This window comes from Sander lucioperca, chromosome 4, assembly GCF_008315115.2.
Source record: "Sander lucioperca isolate FBNREF2018 chromosome 4, SLUC_FBN_1.2, whole genome shotgun sequence".
In the NCBI taxonomy this organism is placed as follows: domain Eukaryota; kingdom Metazoa; phylum Chordata; class Actinopteri; order Perciformes; family Percidae; genus Sander; species Sander lucioperca.
In genome coordinates, this window is record NC_050176.1 from 11,967,352 (window position 1) to 11,987,125 (window position 19,774).

Below are 19,774 nucleotides of genomic sequence, written 5' to 3' on the forward strand. Positions count from 1 at the left end.
ATTCTGGATTAATAATAAATGTATAGCAGAAGTGTTTTGCAAGGTGCAGCTAAGATATATTTTGTTTTTTGAAAATACTGTTTCACTGTTACTTGCAAAACCTGTGAGATACTTAAAGGGACATTATTGTGTTGTGAATAGAGAAAATACATGGTTTGTTACATCTTGTAAATCTGCTATTATGATGTTACTGAAAAAATACATTACAACATTAGATGTGAAGGAAGCAACATCGTGTCTATGTGATTAGTGCTATTTTCCCCTTTTACAGGGGCACAACAATAACATACTGCAGGCTACTAGACAAACAGCATGATAAAATACTCACAATGACAATGCCAGCATGATGTCAGCAGATATAATGTTGGTGTCCACACAGCTGGGAATGAGCCATTGGTTGTGAAGTCAAATCATAACAGATGTTATCTGAGGACATTTTACAGATTACAGAGTCTAGACCACATTCTAAAATGTTCAAAGCCCTCAAATTCCTCCAAGAGCAAGCCTTCGGTGCAACAGCGACAAATTATATTTGAAACCGCTAATGCCGATCAGCCAATACAAGCCTGACTTCAGTGCTCTTCTTGAACTAATGCTTAATTTCTAATATAATACAAATATAATATTTAATACAAATATTTGGTACAATGTTTTTTTCCAGTTTTGCTTGTGTTATTTTATGCTCAAGGTAGTGGGTAACTTTAAAAACACATTCACAACTGCTCTCACCAGCACTCGATTTCACCTTTTTACACCCACTCACACAAACAGGCTGACGTCAAAACCTTGAGGAGATCATTCATTTTGCTTCTTAGCTTTGTCTGTTAACAACATGAATGGAACAAATGTTTGTGTTTGAAACTCAAAACAACTTTATGAAGTCGATGTTTTTTACCTCTTCTTTTCACTCTTTATTCTCATTGTCTCGTTGGGTGAAGGGTGAACTGGAATTAAAACATTTAGAGATGTGATGTTCCTTTAGGCAGAGCACGTATAATAAAAATGGGGAAATCATAGATTAAAATACGCTTTATGAACACAGCTTAATTACACTCAACAGTCAAAATGTCGCAAACTGTTTTCTGATCCCTGCCAAGTGCAAATTGCAAGCACAGTTATAATACAACCTTGAAGAAATTCAGTTTTATTTTCTAACCTTCTTTACAGATATTGAACTCAGCCTATTTGTCTGTATTTGTGCTCTTTGATATAAACATTGTACCTCCAGCATATATTTTTTGGGTATAATTGATATGATACTGACAATGGTATTTTGTCATCCCATAAGAAAATATTTCTGTCAGGTAGTTGCATACATAAATAAAGCAGCAGTACAACCAATTGTGCAGATGTCAAGTCAGAAAAGAAATTAGTGTTGGCATTTTTGAATATACATAATTATTCATAAAAATATGAAAAAAAGTCATGTGCATTAAAAGGGGAAATAGCTATAGGAACAGATTGGTCCCTGTTAAATGTAATTGCTGCTGGTTCCTCCTTAAAATCAAAGTATCACAATATGTCTACAGCCTGATTCTTTTTCCCTGCACACAAAGGCAGCATATGCCTTGACTGCAAAATAGCAGTCCACACAGAGATATTCGGCTCACAAATTCCCACACATGCATGTGATGGTTCAGGTGAGTGCTCACAGTCATTAACACTTTGCCTGTGATGGATAGTATTAATAAGCATTCAACAGTAATGTTCATCTAGGTGGAGGAACAGAGTCACACTGCCACCATTCATTACAGCTGAATATCACCACTTAACTGTAGATGGTCCTGCCACATGCTGGGAGGCTGTAATTCTTCAAATTAAGAACTGACCAAAGGCCTTTGGGCTGGTGTGAAAGACCAGCCTAGAGCGAACATTGAAGCATGTCCTTGTTCTGATGAGGGCAAATCCCAGAGTGTGAAGCTTGATTCGGTCACAGCCAGCATCATACTACGAGCCTGTGGCAGCAGAAAACACCAAGATCACCCTGTTTGCTTTATGACGTGGATTTATGGAGAAACGACAATTATAATTATAAAAAATGGTGCGATTTACAGCAATCTGATTTACTACTACTGTAAAATAAAAGTTCATAGAGGATGAAACAACACAAAAACACACATTTCCCATTAGTATTTTAATTCCAAAATTATTAGTTAGTAATCTACAAAATACAAATTCACAACACCCGGAACTGTGGGTCCCTCCAGTTTCATTTCTGTGCATATGAATAAAGCTGGGCTTAACATTACTTACTATGGCTGATAGTGTACAGTACCTCACATTATTGAGGGATTCTTGAGCATAAGAACATGCAGGTTACAGTCATCATCTGAGGTTGCTCTGAGATTGTGGCGCTACTTTTTTTAAATATACATCCTTGAATGAAAGCGCAGTACCACACAGGATGCCCAAGAGAAGATCTTTAAGTTGTTGGAATCGATATCATTCACACATTACTATACTGCCTCCTGGAGGACACATACTGTAAGGCAACATGACTTGACGAGATCTGTCAACAGAGCAGGCACAGCAAAGATAATGCATTATTTCACTGAATCAAGGCCAAACAAATTATTAAACAATACCTGGGAAGAGACACAAAACATTACACACTGGTCTCAATTGGAACCAGTACCATCTGAAAACATTTTACTTGTAGAACATGTTATATTTTGCAGCATGTGTTTTTACGCAGCAGGTTAGTCAGTAGGAGTCCAGGGATTTTAATAAAGTGCCTTGTTAAACAGAGTAGCATCCTGAGTCATAAAGTCTGACATGCATTCAGCTAAACGAAACAGTAACATTACGGATGGAAATGCTACATGTACACTTGTACAATACAGCAGTCCTCTACATGCAGCTCTATTCAAACAGTAAGAACTTTTAAGAGATCAAGTGGTCATACAGAATTTCACTGGAACTGGGAAACTAAAAAGAGCTACTGCCAAGAGTGTCTTCATCAGGAAGTCTGCTCTCTCTGTTTCACAGTATCCCTACAAACTCCCTCCTTACTTAAAAACACGAAACAATCAAGCTTGGTCCTCTTCTCTAAAGATTTGACAGAGGAATGAAGGAAAGGAGAATCAGGTCAAAGTTAACATTTTAACCTACTAGTAGTTGATTTCCAGTTATAAAACATTAATTTAGTTAAGTAAAAGCAAACAAATGAACTGTTAAATCCAGGTTGCATCACATTTGGTCACCACTGTTGGGAATGATTACTACAGTATGTGCTGTGTGTATGTGAAGCAAATCTACCAGCCACTTGCATATTTTACCAGCATTTGGCTAGTAGATGGTGGTAATTTGGGACCCTGATCATAAACTCTGTCATGGCCTAATATGACACATCTTGCAGGAAACATCTTTTTAGGCCACAATCGTCGCACATTAGTTTGAGCTCTGAAAACACCGAACTACACTGGTAAACTGGGCTTAAGTACTGCTGAAAGTAAAAGATAAATTACAAAATCTGATCGGGAATTAGGTAAAGTCAACATTTAGTCTGTCTGTGAACATGACAGATGAATTCTCAATCTCTGTACTTCTCATTCTGTCACGTAACTAACCCCGCCTGAAATTACACTAAACAACTACATTAAACATCTGCTAGAGCTAATTCTCTCTATGTCATTCTAATAACCCCATTTGAAGCACCATCATATTGATTAATCTATGCTGATAGAAGATATTGTCCGTCAGTTTTAGTATTTGTCCCTTCTGGAAGTTGGTGCTCATGATAATCAAAGTCATTGCTAGCTGTGAGATGGAGGTAGAGCTGAAGTAAAAGGAAAACATACAGAAGCCCAAAATAAACTACACAAGTCCCTTTCTCTCCTTCTTTTCTTGTAAATGCCAGGAGTAGAGTGATGCTAGGGTGTGGTGTGGCTGTGTTGGGGGGGGGGGGTCTTGAAGAGCGCCTGGTCACACATCATGCTCAAGAGATGATGCGGATGCCGAAGTTTTTCTTGAGCTGCTCTAGGAAGATGAAGGTGAGCACTGTGTGAGGAATCAAGCGGATCCCTGCGGGGACCAGACCCTGCAACAAAAAAACCCAAAAAAATCTACGTTACATTACGGTTTGTAGTTTTCTACCATTACATCTGTAAATTTAAAGCCATTGTGCCTGATAAGTACTTTTGTATAAAACAGGTACTTCGTCATTAAGGTGGACTGCCAGTGAGCTTTTAATGTCAAGTACAATGTTGTCAAATATCTTTTTGAAGTGATTTGACAGATTTACTGTTAATACGTTTTCATTGTTTAAAAGGAAGAATAAAGTTATTTGGAGCTACATCAGAAATGCTCCTCCTTCATGCCTCTGACTGGGCAGGTCTGAATATGTTTTGGATTAACAGCTGAGCTGGCGGAGCATTATAGGACAATGTAAAGACATTTGCAGCTTTGCTTGACTGTGTTTTGTTAGCAGTGGTGTTGGAGAAAAAAAGACCACATCAATTAGCATCACAAACATCCAAACCTGACCATTGCAGCTAAGTTTAAAAACTGCACAAAGTGCTACAGCTAACTGGCTGCTGTATAGCAAAGAAGAGAAGTGTCCATGCTTGTAGATATCTCTGATTAACACTGGCACTAAATAACCACAGTGCTGTTAATGTATAGTGTGTAAGACTGTTTTTTTTACCTTGTAAAATGCCAGCGGACCAAGCTTGGCAGTTTCTCGTAAGCAATGCGTCACCCCCTAAAGAGAGAGACACCCTGGATTAGAATGAATACTGAGGGCTGAAGACGATGGTCAACAGAATGGACAGAGGAATAAAAGGATTAGAGGAGACAATGAAGAGGGCTGGGGGGGATCCACTCACTGTGTACTCTCCCTTTGAGCTCATCAGCCTCGTCTTTAGTACATCCAGAGGTTGGCACAATACTGTAGCACAGCCTCCCTGCAGAGGAACACATCATCAGTTCACTAAAGAGTCCTATAATATTCACACCGTCTCAATCGGGCTTCCAGGGCACAGAAATAAAACCTGATACTTACAGCGATGAAGCTGGAAAGAAAGTGTGTGAGTATGTTATCTCCCATGATGCCTGTTCCCAGCACGAGCTGCTTGGCCTGGTCATAACACGCCAACTAAAAAGGTAGGAAAAGATAAGGAGAGAAAAATTTGTGTTATTTTAATGACCAATCTAATCTGTGCTGAAGCTCCATTCTCAATACAGCGCATTTTCCACATACCTGTGTCTAATGAGCCACAGAAAATAAAGCCAACAGATGGCCTCGTATTACACATGGGGTCAGCTCTCAGACTGAATAATTTACCTCACTTTGTGGCACCCCTATGACATAATAATTAACAAAGACTCAAAAACCCACAATCCTTTACTCCTTCACCTTCACTCATGACTTTTGAAAGCCACCAAAGCCCTGTGCATATTGGGGTCACTGTCTGGAATGATGGCATTTTTAATAAATTAAGTGGGTTGGCCTTTATATGGCTCACAAATAAATCGATCAATCAAAAAATACCCCGAATATCGAGCAGTCAATTTTAAATGAAACTTATTGAAAATTACTACCCGGGATCTTGGGTATTAAGTGCACGCGCAGGTCAGAAATATTTTGTCGGCAACTACAAAGCCGCATGTTCTGGCATCTGAAGAAGAAACACTGATAACAAATGGATCAATCAAGCGACATTTGACAGTAATGTCATTTGGAAAATGATGCGTCACGCGTAGAAAAAAAAAAAAAGCTGCCTCCAGCAACAGCGCAAGTATGGATTCCTCGCGAGTTCAACAACACAATGAGAAAAAGGATCGCACACGGTCTTCTAAAGTGTGGGAGTATTTTACTCTTAATGCCAACAACAATGTGGTAGTCTGTAGACTTTGTAAAATGCATCACTGAGTCAGGATAACAGCAGCAAAACACCGTAAGTTCTGCTCACCTTTTTGCTCTGCTCCCAAGTAGAGTTTAGATTATCTGCCTGCGCCCGAACTTGACCCACGGCCCGGGTCGGGACGATATTTCCTGCCACTATCCCCGGGCCAGGCCGGGCCCTTGATCAAGTATTTGTGTTTTTTTAATCATTACTTTATTAGCCTAATTGGGTGGGGAGAAAGCTATGCCTCTCCAGCTTCTCCCGTAGCTCTGGGTATATGTCCTGCACTGACATGACTGTGAGGTAAACTGTGCTACTGTAAACCATGTCTCCCCCATCTGTAGCACTGTCTTCGATAAATGCGCAACCAGGCCAGATTGTTTCAGATATCTCACGAGTCATTTATAACGTCAGTTATAACAGCCCATGTATTAAAAAAATTGTCAGGTTAAAATCGGGCTCGGGCTCATAATTCCAGTTAATGTGTCGGGCCGGGCTCGGACACAACGTGCACAGGCTCGGGTAGGCTTGATTTTTTGTGCCCGATCTAAGCTTTACTCCCAAGCATGTGCAATTATCAACATAGTGACACGGAATGTGTTCCCAGTAGTAGCCCAACGGTATGTTAGTCCGTTGATTCGGTTTACCATCATCATGAGTGACCCAATCTATTACAGACTGTTATATTAGACATTCTGCTACATGCTTTATGTTACATTTATTTGATATGTTGCTAAAATTGCACTTTTTTACTGCAAGATTAAAGGGAGAAGAGTTTGGATGTTAAACAAGAGCTTATTCATTATTTTACCTAATACTGTTAAAAAAAGCAAATACAGGCTACTCTTTTTGCACTTGCTCTGTTTACTTTAAGTTTTTATTTTTGTATTCCTCCTGAAAGTGACTTTATTTTGTTGTTGGATTGATAGCCTACATCTGGCTTCAGGTTGCACTACAAATTCATTTTTCAAAAAAGTTTTAATAAATAGAGATTTGAACCTTATTGAAATTTGTTTTGTGTAAATTGTTAATAATTGAGCAATGGGAAAATAATTGCTAATTGAAAAATTAATCGTTAGATTAATCTAAAAAAAATATTTTTTTAAAAATCGTTTGGGACAGCCCTAGTGTACAGTCATGTATCTTAAAGGTGCAATATGTAATACTGACAGCTAGTGTTTAAAATAGTTACTGCAGTACAAATTCAAAATACTGGAGAGTCGTCTCCCCCGCCCCCTCCTCCCCAGACTCGAAGTTCACGGAGGTTGCCAGGCTGAGACCGCAACATCCACAACAATGTTGCTAGACGCTTGTCTCACATAGCCAGCCATTACTTCACAGCACAGCGGAGTAGCTAACGTTAGATGCGGGCTATATTGACAGTCATAAAAGCCTGTGCTTACACGGAGCTCTGTACCCAACTGACAGACACACTTTTTCGGCTTAGAATTAAAGCAGGAACAGCTAAAAACACAACAACCTCACCGTCCTCTCCACACGCCAGACAGACACACTTCCTCAGCTTAGAATTACGGTAGGAACCGCTAAAAATAACACTACCATGCCATTCTCTCCACCCGACGGAACACACTTTATTGGCTTAGAATTACGGCAACAATCGCTTCCGATTTACAGCCCCTCTCTCTTGGCTTCAAATAACTCACCGTTGTCGGCTACGGCCGCTGAACAGGCTACACGTTGTAAACAGCCGTGGCCCGCCTGACTGGTCCTCCGGTAACGTTAGCAGTTAGCAGGGTTAGCATGGCGGCGTTAGCCAGGACCAGTCGGGATCACTTTACTGGCTGTGTCTCAATTGTTTTTGCGAGTAACCAACTCGGGTACGCTAGCTATATAATTCAATGTGAGTAGCTACACGAATGTTGAAATGACATAAAATGCCCACCCCTTGTAACGTGATAAATTAGCCTGAAGCTAATGCTTACCTGTTATTGAAATTAGCCAACTTGGCGTCCTTTTGGGCGCTAAGCTGTCTCCATCTTTCAAATACATCTCCAATATTTACCCGGGGTTTGTTACGTCTCTGGTCACGCAACTGTTAGAAACATACTGGTTTTTTTTTAGGTCGGGTAGAATCTATCTCCGTTGATCCTGTTAGTTTGTTTGCTGCTTTCATGGCTGTACTAACGTTACAGCTGTAGCGCGCTGGGTTTACGTGTTTACAGGTATATCTGGCAATCCGGCCTGGCTGTCAAACTGGGCAGTTTGACTGGCACACACAGGCCAAAACACAAACAGAAATTCCGTCACGGAATGGAAATTTCAAAAGGAGAAAATACTGGCATTAGCATTGTTGTCAGAAAAGATAGAATTTCAACTTAGCATGTTTCCTTAATATCTGATGACAAATTGTGGTCATTTTTGGATTTATTACAGTAATTATATTACATATTGGACCTTTAAAGGTCTAGTGATGAACATACTGAAGAAGAAAAGACTAATGGCTGTGTTGCACTTGTATTGTAACTGTAAAATCATGGGAGACTCTTCAAAGTTATGTTTAGTGTGCAAGCAGGCTTCAACAATCTACTTATAGTATATCCAGAGCATGCCCAGCGTTGTGCTACAATACAATGTATTCTATACTGTACCTTATTGTGTGGTCTACAGATAAAAAATCTTTGACATTTGTGAACTAATTGGATGTGAGCAGTTGTATTAATGCTACAGTCTGAAGTAAATTTCCTCCCGATATGCTTGCCAACACAGACTTTACAAAGTTAAGTGAGGCGGAGGTTATATAGATTAATGCATAATGCATTGTTTAAATAGAACCATGTGAACAAGCAGCATATTCATTTAGGAGATTGATTCAGCATTGATAAATTAATGTACCTTCTAACTCAATTTCATTCTATTATCTTATTAAAAAGAACTTACAGATGGCCTGGAGAGAGGAAACTATCTAAATTGTGATTGTGTTAGCCTAGATAGAATAAAGCACAATACAAATATAAAGTAACAAGCATTGCCCCCCACTGGCCTGATGATCCCTGGAGTCTCTTGAATACCTGCGGGCATTTAAAAGGACATTTTAAAGTTACGCATTGTATATCTGGTACTTGCCTGTCCCACAGTGACCATCGCTCCTCTGCTGGACGCCATGGTAGCTCCTGAGAACAGTCTCCTCACACCCTCTGTGAGACGGGACAAAGGTCAGACATGATGTCACTGTGTGCTTTACATTTAGTTACATACACTATATTGCTTTGGATTGACCTTCTCTGAAGACTCTGAAGAGCCCATCAATGGCATGTTTGTAGCTGAAAGGGGGGGGAAAAGGGTTCAATTTCAATACAATAAAATAAACTAAATAAACTGAACATTTTTAGCAACAGAAGTAACAACACTCACTTTCTCCTCAGTTCTGGAGGTAGTTTCATGTCATTCTGCATCCTAGAAGCAAAAACAAGTACAAATTGGTTTGCTTGTTTGAAATCATTTGAATTGTGTGCATATTATTGAGAGTTCAAATTGTCAATGCATGTTACCTGACATTCACCATGTCTGCCGGCGTGCCAACAAACCCACCTGTGAAACCTGTTGGCAGAGAAACACAATCCTGTATGGGTGTCTGTGTGTGCATTGAGAGAGAAGAAGCCGAATATGTGTATATGTGTGTGTGTGTGTGTGTGTGTGTGTGTGTGTGTGTGTGTGTGTGTGTGTGTTCCCACCTCCAAAGGCTCCCAGCAGGACCTTCTGGTAAAAGGGCATGGGGCCCTGGCTTGTGCTGCCCATCATGTCCCTTACTGTCTCATATATGGCAAATCTGGTGAGGGAATAGGACATCTGAGAGGAGATGAGAGGAGAGGAGAGGAAAGGAGGGGAGGGGAGAGGAGAGGAGAGGAAAAAAGAATGAGTACCCTATACTCTCCTCACTATTTAACATTTTCTTTTTTCAACCACTAGGAGGAGACTTTGGCAATTAATTTATACTTTTTATTGATTGATTCCCAGTTGGGAAATTACAAGTTTACACTCTATAACACACTACACACAGGCCTGAGATACACACACATGCTCAGATGTGTGGACTCTCAGACAAATGGAGAGATGTCAGAGTGAGGCGGCTGCGAGTGCTGGAAAGGTCCCCCGAGCAGTCGGGGGTTCATTGCCTTGCTCAAGAACACATTACATTACATTACATGTCATTTAGCTGACGCTTTTATCCAAAGCGACTTACAATTAAGTGCTTTCAACTGTGAAGGTTCAAACTCCAGACAACAAGTAGTAAGTGCAAGTACATTAGCTTTAAATAAGCGAAGCTACAAAGAGACATATGAAAGTGCAGGTTCAAGAATTTTTTTTTTTTTTTTTTTTATCTGAGGTGTAGTCGGAAGAGATGTGTTTTTAGCCTTCGGCGGAAGATGTGTAGGCTTTCGGCCATCCTGATATCGATGGGGAACTCGTTCCACCATTTGGGAGCCAGGACAGTGAACAGTTGGGATTTCGTTGAGTGATTAGTTCTCCCTCGCTGTGAGGGAGCAGCAAGCAGGTTGGCTGATGCAGAATGAAGTGGGCGGGTTGGGGTATATGGTTTGACCATGTCCTGGATGTAAGCGGGTGCTGATCCGTTCGTGGCCTTGTATGTAAGTACTAGTGTCTTGAAGCGGATGCGGGCCGCAATTGGTAACCAGTGAAGAGAGCAGAGGAGCGGTGTAGTGTGAGAGAACTTGGGGAGGTTGAAGACAAGCCGAGCTGCTGCGTTCTGAATGAGCTGCAGGGGTCGGATGGCACATGCAGGCAGACCAATCAGGAGGGAGTTGCAGTAGTCTAGACGTGAGATGACTAGAGCCTGAACCAGAACCTGAGCCGCCTTCTGCGTTAGAAGGGGACGTATCCTTCTGATGTTATGCAGCGTGTATCTACACGATCGGGTGGTTGCAGCAATGTTAGCAGTGAAGGAGAGTTGGTCGTCAAGTGTTACACCCAGGTTTCTAGCAGTCTTGGTGGGGACTACTATAGAGTTGTCAATTGTTATAGTCAGGTCTTGGGTAGGAGAGCCCTTCCCTGGAAGGAAAAGGAGCTCAGTCTTGTCGAGGTTGAGTTTCAGATGGTGTGTAGACATCCAAGAAGAAATGTCAGTCAGACAGGCTGAGATACATGCTGCTACTTGAGATTCAGACTCAGGAAAGGAGAGAATTAGTTGGGTGTCATCTGCGTAGCTGTGATAAGAAAAGCCGTGCGACTGAATGACAGACCCGAGAGAGTTGGTGTACAGAGAGAAGAGGAGGGGACCCAGGACTGATCCCTGAGAAACCCCAGTTTTGAGTGGGCAAGGTTCTGAGCTAGACCCTCTCCAGGTTACCCGGTAGGTTCGGTCTGCCAGGTAAGATGTGAGCAATGAGAGCGCAGAGCCTGAGACACCCAGATTTCGGAGTGTCGAAATGAGGATCTGGTGGTTCACTGTGTCAAAGGCAGCAGAAAGATCCAGAAGGATGATGATGGAAGAGAGAGAGGTTGTTCTAGCGATGTGAAGCTGCTCAGTGACAGCAAGGAGGGCAGTTTCTGTTGAGTGACCAGCCTTGAAGCCAGACTGGTGGGGATCAAGAAGGTTGTTCTGGTGGAGATAGGTAGAGAGTTGATTATAAATGGCACACTCAAGAGTTTTAGATAGAAATGAAAGAAGGGAGACGGGAACACCTTGGCAGTGCCCAGGAGGTGAACTGGCACCTCTTCAGCTACCAGTCCACACTCCGTATTTCGGTCCGTATGGGGACTTGAACCAGGGACCCTCCAGTTCCCAACACAAACATAACCAATATAAAAAAATCCTTTGGCCAGAAACTAAACAGGATGCATCGTTTACAGGATAAATCTTATCCTACTCTACTTCATCATCCAGTGGCTGTCTTTCATCTTTTCTTTCTCCCTGAAATCATATTGAATCTCCTGCAACATTAACAGCCCTGATGAACACACTGCTACCCTCCGATGCTTTATAAAAACTAACCCATTGACCTATTTATAGTATCCTGCAGCCACAAACCAACATTTTGGTGTGAGCCAATGGTGACGTCACATGGTCAGTATTACCACACGTTTTAGAGCAAATGTGCTCTGTCAAACTCTCTCTTTTTCTCACCAGAAACTAAAGATTTGTGAACACATTATGTTTTACTCAAACTTCCTTTTAGGTTGAGAAACAACTAAGACAAATGCATTCCTTTTTTAGGAAGTCATGTACACTGAAGAAAGCAAAGTGGTGAAATAAGTTAAATCACTTCTCAAAACTTTTCTTTTAATTTAGTATTATTTTGAATTGTCTGATTTTATTTGTCTCATTGCAGTAATAAAAAGTGCTTTATAAATAAAGATTATTTAAAAAAAGATGGGATAACTATAACTGAGTTCAAACTAAAAAGAAATGGGAAACGCTGTTTCTTAAAGTGCTTATGAAACCCTCCAAACTACAAATTCTTGTCAGAGATCTCTGGTAGAATTCAAGATTATTGTAAACTCTGTCTTAACTACATTTGTTCTTAGCTTACCTTTAGCCTTATCTTAGTATTACTGTCTGTTTCAGTAGTTTTATCTGTTGTCCAATTTCCTATCGTTATGTCTGCAACTTTTTATTGCTATCATCTTGGCAAGGTCTCCCTTGCAAAAGAGGTTTCCACCCTCAGTGTGACTTAGATACAGATTTAAACAACAAAAAATAGAAATGACAAACTATTGAAAACATTAGCATACACAGGCTCAGGAACAGTTTTAGGCATGCACACATACCTGTCTGCAAAGGGAGGCAGAGAGGCCATTGTAAAGAGCCAGCACACCATCGTTCTTCACCACATGAACGGCCATCCCCATCATCCTCTTCTTCACCTCCTGCTGTGTCTGCAGGTGTACCTGGAAAGACAGTCATGTATTATGTCATTGTCATGACATAATAATAGAAAAAATGTGACAGAACACAGACACATTTCTTGTGGTGTTATACCTTAGACAGCAGTTCACAGATTTGGGCAACTAAATGTGTAAACAGCTACATGTGTCACCTCTTTAATACTGTTGTTGTGTTTACTTATAGCCTCAGAGACCTAGGTGCAGATTGGTAGAGAGTGCACTTGGGGACAAAAGGTTTTTGTTTTAAAGGTTCAAATCTAATAATGGAGACCATTTGATGCTGCTGCAGTATTTATTGATGTGTATGTGAATGCTGCAATTATAGATACTATAATTAAACTCAATGCACACCATGCATGACTGTAACAGAGTATTCATCAGTTATTTCCCCCCAGCAAAATAAAAGGTCAAAAACCATTGAGGTGTCCTCTCCCTGTTGTTTCATGAATGTACTGTAGTCTCAACTATATAGTTACTGGTCCAGTGAACTCAAGACTATAATTAGGGAAGATTGTACAATAAGGATAGGTTTTTATAATTGTACAATCCTCCCAAATTATAGTCCCAGTTTACTGGAGAGAACACACATTGTGTGCTATGGCAGATAAAATGCACATATACACGATCCTTTGTTAAAGAATACAAACAGAAATATGTAAACAGCAGTCTTCATACAGCAATATAACAGTAGCAATGACTGTCACATGTATAATTCTTAAAATAATGGTCACAATGTTAAAATAACAGTGCTTAACTGAAAAGCAATATGTACCTGTTGTATTTTAATTGAGGCTAATAAGGTAAAAGCACTGCTGAGTGAACAGAAAACCTCGCAGTCCCCCCCATATTTGTCTGATCTCCTCCAGCGTCCCACTCCCTCCCGCTCCCTCAGATCCTCTTCCTCCATACACGTCTGTCCCCTCCGCCCGTCTCACCACCATGGGGAGCAGAGCATTCAGCCGCTCTGCTCCCCGTCTCTGGAATTCATTACTACCCCAACTTAGAAACATCGATTCATTCCCACATTTCAAATTGCAACTCAAAACACATCTGTTTAAAACTGCCTATTCCACTTAATGTCAATTGCTCTGCACCGTTCTGTTGTTGTTGTATTCTTATTTTTTGCTGTTTTTAAAGGTCTTATGTATCCCTGTACGGTGTCCTTGACTGCCGAGAAAGGCGCCTTTAAATAAAATGTGTTATTATTATTATTATTATTATTATTATTATTATTATTATTTAGAAAAGGCTCCAGGATTAAATAAATCCTGACTGTTATCCTGGTCCAGAGCAGGCTAGCTGCACAGAATAAATCTCCTTGGTAACTTAAGTGCCCCTGCTTTTGTGCAACCAAGTCGTTTATCAGTGTTTTAAGCCCCCAACGTCTCCTTCCAGGCAGCGCTGCCTGGAAGGCACTAGGATTAGGCAATGGTTAGGGTTAAAGGTTATGGTTAGGTGCCTTGAAGTCAACAGTCACAGCGCTGCCTGGAAGGAGACGTTGGGGGCTTAAAACACCATCGAGCAACCAAGTCAAGGCTAAATTCGTCCAGGATAACTGGAATATCCTGGCTTAATCCCTTATCCTGGTTTTGTGCAATAGCCCCCCTGAGCTTAGTCACGCACACACACGCACGCACGCACATTACCCTCACTTTGTACTGCGAGTCATAGGTCATTAAATATGTGTAACAATTACCTTTTCATAATTTTGAACATACAAACATTTCAGTGTCAAACTTACTGTAGCTTAAACCTCAGTTCCCAGTGAATGGAAGTGATACAATATTACATTAGTTCTCATATTAGTTATGAAAGGAAGATCACATAGAATAGCCGGAATGTATGTTATTTGGGCAAAGATAGTTCTCAGATACAGTAGTTTTGGGGAATTTTAGTGTTTTTCCACAGGTTCTGCCATGTAATTACCTACAATTGCTTAATACTACTAAACACAAAGTACTCAATGTTGATGGGAATGTCATTAGTTTTGCAGGTGTTGAAATATTGACCTGGATGGACTGAAAACCTTGAGTCAGTGGGATTCATCCTCGGGGGAAAATAATAAAAATAATTGTATTTATATAGCACTTTTCAAGCATTAGGCACGGTGATTTCCAGATTAAAAGATTTAGAGGATATGAATTAGGAAGCAGAAACCCATGTAAGCACGTTGCACAATAACATCAGGGAATTTAATCCAGACGTATTGAGTGCTTTGGTATTTTCTCTAAAGCTCTGATAAAGGGAACCACAAAGTAAGTAGTGCAAGCATGTAAAGCCATCAGCAAGCTAATGTGTAACAATCGCGCACACACATCGTGGAGAAATATTACACCCAGATGAGTTGATTGAGAAGTGTCTGGCTACAAGATAGTTTTTTTAGGTGAGGTCAGAAAGATCCTGTTGAGGACAACAATAGAGCAGCCTATCTGGTAGTGTAATGGATGACTGGGCTTACACAAACAAGGAACATGTGATGTGTGTTTGGTTAGGCCCCATTTCCCTGCTGATACATTCACTTATTCTCTTCTCTATACTACATCCTTCTAAATGTATATTGCCCTGCTGTTAGCTTTAACGGGAATGTGCTAAGGGTACATCATTATGAAGCTATCCACTTTTTAAGCTTTGTAAGTTTCCGTGTGTGTTTTTTACACAATGAGGGTAAAACTTTTTTAAATGTTCTTCATGAGTGAGGAAAGATCTTTGTCTTGATCATCATAAATATGGACTGTTTGCTCATAGATTCATTTCATGCTACAATGGTAGCTCTCAGGGGAATCAGACTGGGGGAATGAATGTTCAGATGGTGAATGAATGAACAACACACAGCAGAGCAACACAATCCCTTTTTTTCCTTTTGAGTCTGACCATCTCAGCGCCACCTTTCCCTTTTTTTTTTTTTGGCTTTCCATCATTAGACTCACACACTGTCTGTTAACATTACCGATAGACTTCCCAACGTGACGAAGAAAAAAAGCGGTGTTCGATGGCTTTACGTCATAGGCCGACCAGGGCTATGCCATTTGGGGAGGGACCGCTCACTGATCCCCCTATATTTCTGAAAATCCTAGACATGGTTGTGACCGTTAGTGCTTTCTGATTAGCCTGTGTTTGTATTGAAATAAGAGGCTGCTGCTGCCTGCTGGTCAAACTGTGCAGCCTCTGCTCAACCCATACGGCGGGCCGCAGCAGCCTCTTATTTTTACACAAACACAGGTAACACAAGATACTACTGGTGAAATAAGCTAACTTTGTTAAGCCTTTTAGCAAAGTTACTTCCTTATCTCAATTTGGCCGGCTGTGGCATAAGTTAGCTTGGCAGTCAGTTCCAGTGCACTACTTGCGTTAGGCTGAACACCAGTTTTTTTTTTCAGCCACAAAGAGAATGGACAGCTAACAGACCATGAGGAGATATTCGTTGAATTTGACAAAAAGTGTATTGGATTAAAATCGCATAGTCCACCTTTAAGGTACCTTAAAAACCTTCCTGCTTCGAATTGCATCAAAATCTGAACATGGACATGATGAACATATTCTTAGTGTGACTTAGACTTTCTGAGGATATCATTATCTCTGATGACCATCAGGAATAAACACCCATAAATACATTTGGAAATTATAGAAAAGAGACTCTCCTTATATAAGCTGCTTGTCTTAATTTCACCATTTTCTATAAATCAATTTTCTCAAATTTTCTTAGATTTAAAGAAAATCCTCAGTGTTGCAGATAAAACCTTTTCATCCCACCGAAGGATGGAAACCATAAACCAAAATCCCCACTCACTGGAAACAAGATCCAATGAATGTTAAACAGTAGGTCCACTCCACTGTCATTTAAGATGCTGACAGTGGGTTTGCATTTGTTATTGTCATGTACGGTATAAATCAGATTATGAGAATGTCCACAGACAACTTCAGAACAGTAATATTTATGAAAAGTTCACAATGGAAAATGCTTACTGCTCAGACAGGTTGTTCTTGTCCTTAAAAGGATTTTACTTTTTTATCTTTTAATAGATTTTGTCAAAACTCCAGGGAATCCACCAAGTACTGGAGGGGACTATCAAGTTTTGTGGTTTTGTAGATAAATGAAAATGAATGAGTGAAATGAGTCTCGACCTCATTTTAAAGTCAGACTGTTTGACCCAGCTCACGTGCACTCAATCTGGATTTCTAGTCATCTTAAAGGCTTTGTCACAATAAAGAGTTTGCTCAGTCAACATTCAACCTGTGGATTAAACTCATTTTTGGGTCATTAGGTTTTTGTTTGTAAACCCACTTTTATTATTTCCTGGAAAAACAAAAGGAGGAAAAACATTGAAGTTGAGAATTTACTTTCCAAATCAAGTGTGTGGGGGAGGGGGGGGTAATATTTTTAACAGCCATGATGCTGGCCTCTTTCCTCTGGATAATAACAATATAGAAAGAAACACACTTATGTTAATTGTGCTTTACAATTATATGTGTAGACAAAATGATGTATGCAGTAAATGGAAAAGAATTACTTTACAAAAGGACTTTATGAGCATCAAAGCAACTAAATCACCAGAGGACAGTTTTACTGTAATGATTCCGACCTTGTCCACATAATTACACATCACATGACTGCCTGAGGAGCAGTTTGTGTTATTAGGATCATGTGCTGCTGTCAATGCAACAGAAAGAGAAAGAGAGGTGCAAGTAAAGCGAAGTATTTTGGCATTAGTTAGAGATGTAGTCTACTAATTAACTCCTCTGTGCAGCACAGTGAGGCAAAGATTAACAAGAGTGAACATGTATGATCCCACTGACACACAAACACATATGACAGTTTTCTTATGAAGGGTAAAACACGTATTCCCTCTGGTCAGTGTGATCTAACAATTACCATCTATTTACCTCAACAAAACATGACTACTCATTGTAAAACTAAGGCTTCATTGGGCCATTCTGTGTACTTTAAAATTAATCCAACAATGACTTTATATTATTTGTCCTACATCCCAAGCAGTTAATAGTTAGGCTAACCAGCTTGGACTTGTCCTAACCTGTGCCCTAGATATTTGAACAGCCTTACACATCCTGATAGACATTACTTACATTGATGCCATAGAAGACATGTGATACCTCAGAGCATGGCATGCCCACTAAAAGCTCAATGCAGCTACTGCACGCACACAGGGAAATCTAATACAGTAATGTGATGAATGGCCAGAAGATAAATAACTGTAATGTAGCCTGTCTTGTAGGACTACTGCTGGAAACAGCTGTAGGGCTCCGGGCCTGCTCTCCTAAATTACACACTAGCGGAGGGTTACACACACACACACACACTGCCTGTTCCCTTCAGCTCACCTTGAGCAGATCCAGCGGATGTGTGCAGCATGCTGCTCCGCAAGACGCCAGCCCACCGAAATACCACCGCGACATCCGTTTCTCCGTCATGGTTCCGTTCTCTGTCGTTGTCCGATGCAGCTACAGCGGTGACTTCCTTCCTCCCAGTCCGCCTTCGACTCGCTGCGCGCCTGCTCTGTCCGCTTCCTGGCCTGCACGGTACAGCTGGCAGTAGCTTGTGGTCTACAGGACGCGGATAACCTCGTTAATCTTCAAACATTCCGATAAGAGACTGCGCCACGGACCGAGGGACTTTGGGCTCCTGCAGCATCGCGCACACTCACGCCACATAACGTGCGTGTGTGTGTGTGTGTGTGTGTGTGTGTGTGTGTGTGTGTGTGCGCGCGCGCTGTCTGCTGTGTTTGGGCCACGCAGAGAGTAGCGGAGAAGATCGCAGCCAATTGCCTCTGTGAATGGCGGAGCTGCCTATCCGCCCCGGGCTTCGAGATCTAAGGTCGAAAGCCCCGAACAGCACAAACTCACACACAGCCCACTTTCACCTCGACAAACTGTCATGCGGGTTTTAAAGTGATACGCATCCTTCCTGCAGCTGTAGAGAGTGACAATATACACTCCTGTCTCTTTAACAGGATTATAGAGTGGGCTACTTTCTCAAACATGCAGGAACTTCAGTCAATCGAGATTATTTGTTAAATGTGCTCTAGAAATAAACTTCACTGTTACTTTGTGTCGACGTATGTAACATCGTATACAAGGCTTTTAGACACTCTGGGTTGTTACATGCCGGACTTAAAACTAATTAATTTGTGAACCCTAAAACAATCAGAAGCTAATATAAATGATTGAAGATAATCAAGTCTACAGCTTCAGTTAACAAATATGGGACACCAAGTTTGTTTTATATTTCATCAAGAAACTGGGTCATTTGAAAGATTAAAGAAGAAATTTAACACGAAAAAAAATAAAATAAAGGGCCTTGCATACTCATTTCAGGTTATTTAAAGAAATTTAATAAAATCAAAAACAAGTTATTGATAATAGCCTAAAACAGAGGTTTGAACATGGGCCTATTTTATTTTAGATTATTTTATCTCGAAGAATAAAAACAGATTTATAAAACTGGTTGTTTTATTATTGTTTCTGAGGCAGATGTCATTTCTCCCATTAGCAGTGAGGTTTGTTGGTAAGAATTATGTTTCACTTTATCTAAAAATTAGAAAGGAGGAAGGATTTCCACACACTGAAAATATACTTGTTTAAATTCCAAAGCTAGGTCTTAATCAGGAAAGTTACAGACTTGTTTGTTCTTTTCCAAGATATAGGAACTTTTAGCACAGTCTAGAGAGTAGCAGGTCTTTTCATGCAGTCCTTTTGCCCTTAAAACAAGTCTTAATCTGTTCTTCTGTGTTGTGTCTTAGCAGGGCAGCATGCATGCAAGACAACATAAAGACACTGTTGGATATATATCTTTTCTTTTTCCTGGCTGGCTGTTGGCACCATGCTGTGTCAGTTTTTGTAATAATGTCTCCAATAAAGTTGTCTGTTGAATCAAGTGTATCTTTTTGAACACACATCTCATAGCTTTAAAAAACAGGTTATACTATTGTAAACACATCAACCGAAGCAACTACAAAGTAAATAAGGGCTTACCTTAATCACAGGTGCAACATGCTACATTTTGAGATGAGCACAGATTTTAGTAGAAAGATTAACAGTCATAATATCAA

The 19,774-nt window shown here is 40.5% G+C and overlaps 1 protein-coding gene across 1 annotated transcript; it reads right to left on the minus strand.

Annotated features, from left to right (window-relative positions):
* Positions 1-2,115: 2,115 nt before the first annotated feature.
* LOC116042821 (solute carrier family 25 member 10) lies at positions 2,116-18,605 on the minus strand. Its single transcript, XM_036000424.1, has 11 exons — positions 18,048-18,605; positions 12,594-12,713; positions 9,539-9,653; positions 9,356-9,404; positions 9,219-9,260; positions 9,084-9,127; positions 8,931-9,001; positions 5,003-5,095; positions 4,827-4,904; positions 4,646-4,702; positions 2,116-4,039 (listed from the first exon to the last, which is right to left on the minus strand). The coding sequence occupies exons 1-11, from the start codon at positions 18,135-18,137 to the stop codon at positions 3,938-3,940; spliced, it is 861 nt and encodes a 286-aa protein (XP_035856317.1). The 5' UTR covers positions 18,138-18,605; the 3' UTR covers positions 2,116-3,937.
* Between the last annotated feature and the right edge of the window lie 1,169 nt (positions 18,606-19,774).

Bases quoted from the DNA above. Each gene is read 5' to 3' on its own strand.
- LOC116042821 (XM_036000424.1), bottom strand. From the start codon at position 18,137: ATGACGGAGAAACGGATGTCGCGGTGGTATTTCGGTGGGCTGGCGTCT. The intron at 12,714-18,047 runs GTGAGCTGAAGG...CTGTCTTTCCAG, and splicing joins ATCCGCTGGATCTGCTCAAG to GTACACCTGCAGACACAGCA. The intron at 9,128-9,218 runs GTGAGTGTTGTT...CCCCCCTTTCAG, and splicing joins CCTCCAGAACTGAGGAGAAA to CTACAAACATGCCATTGATG.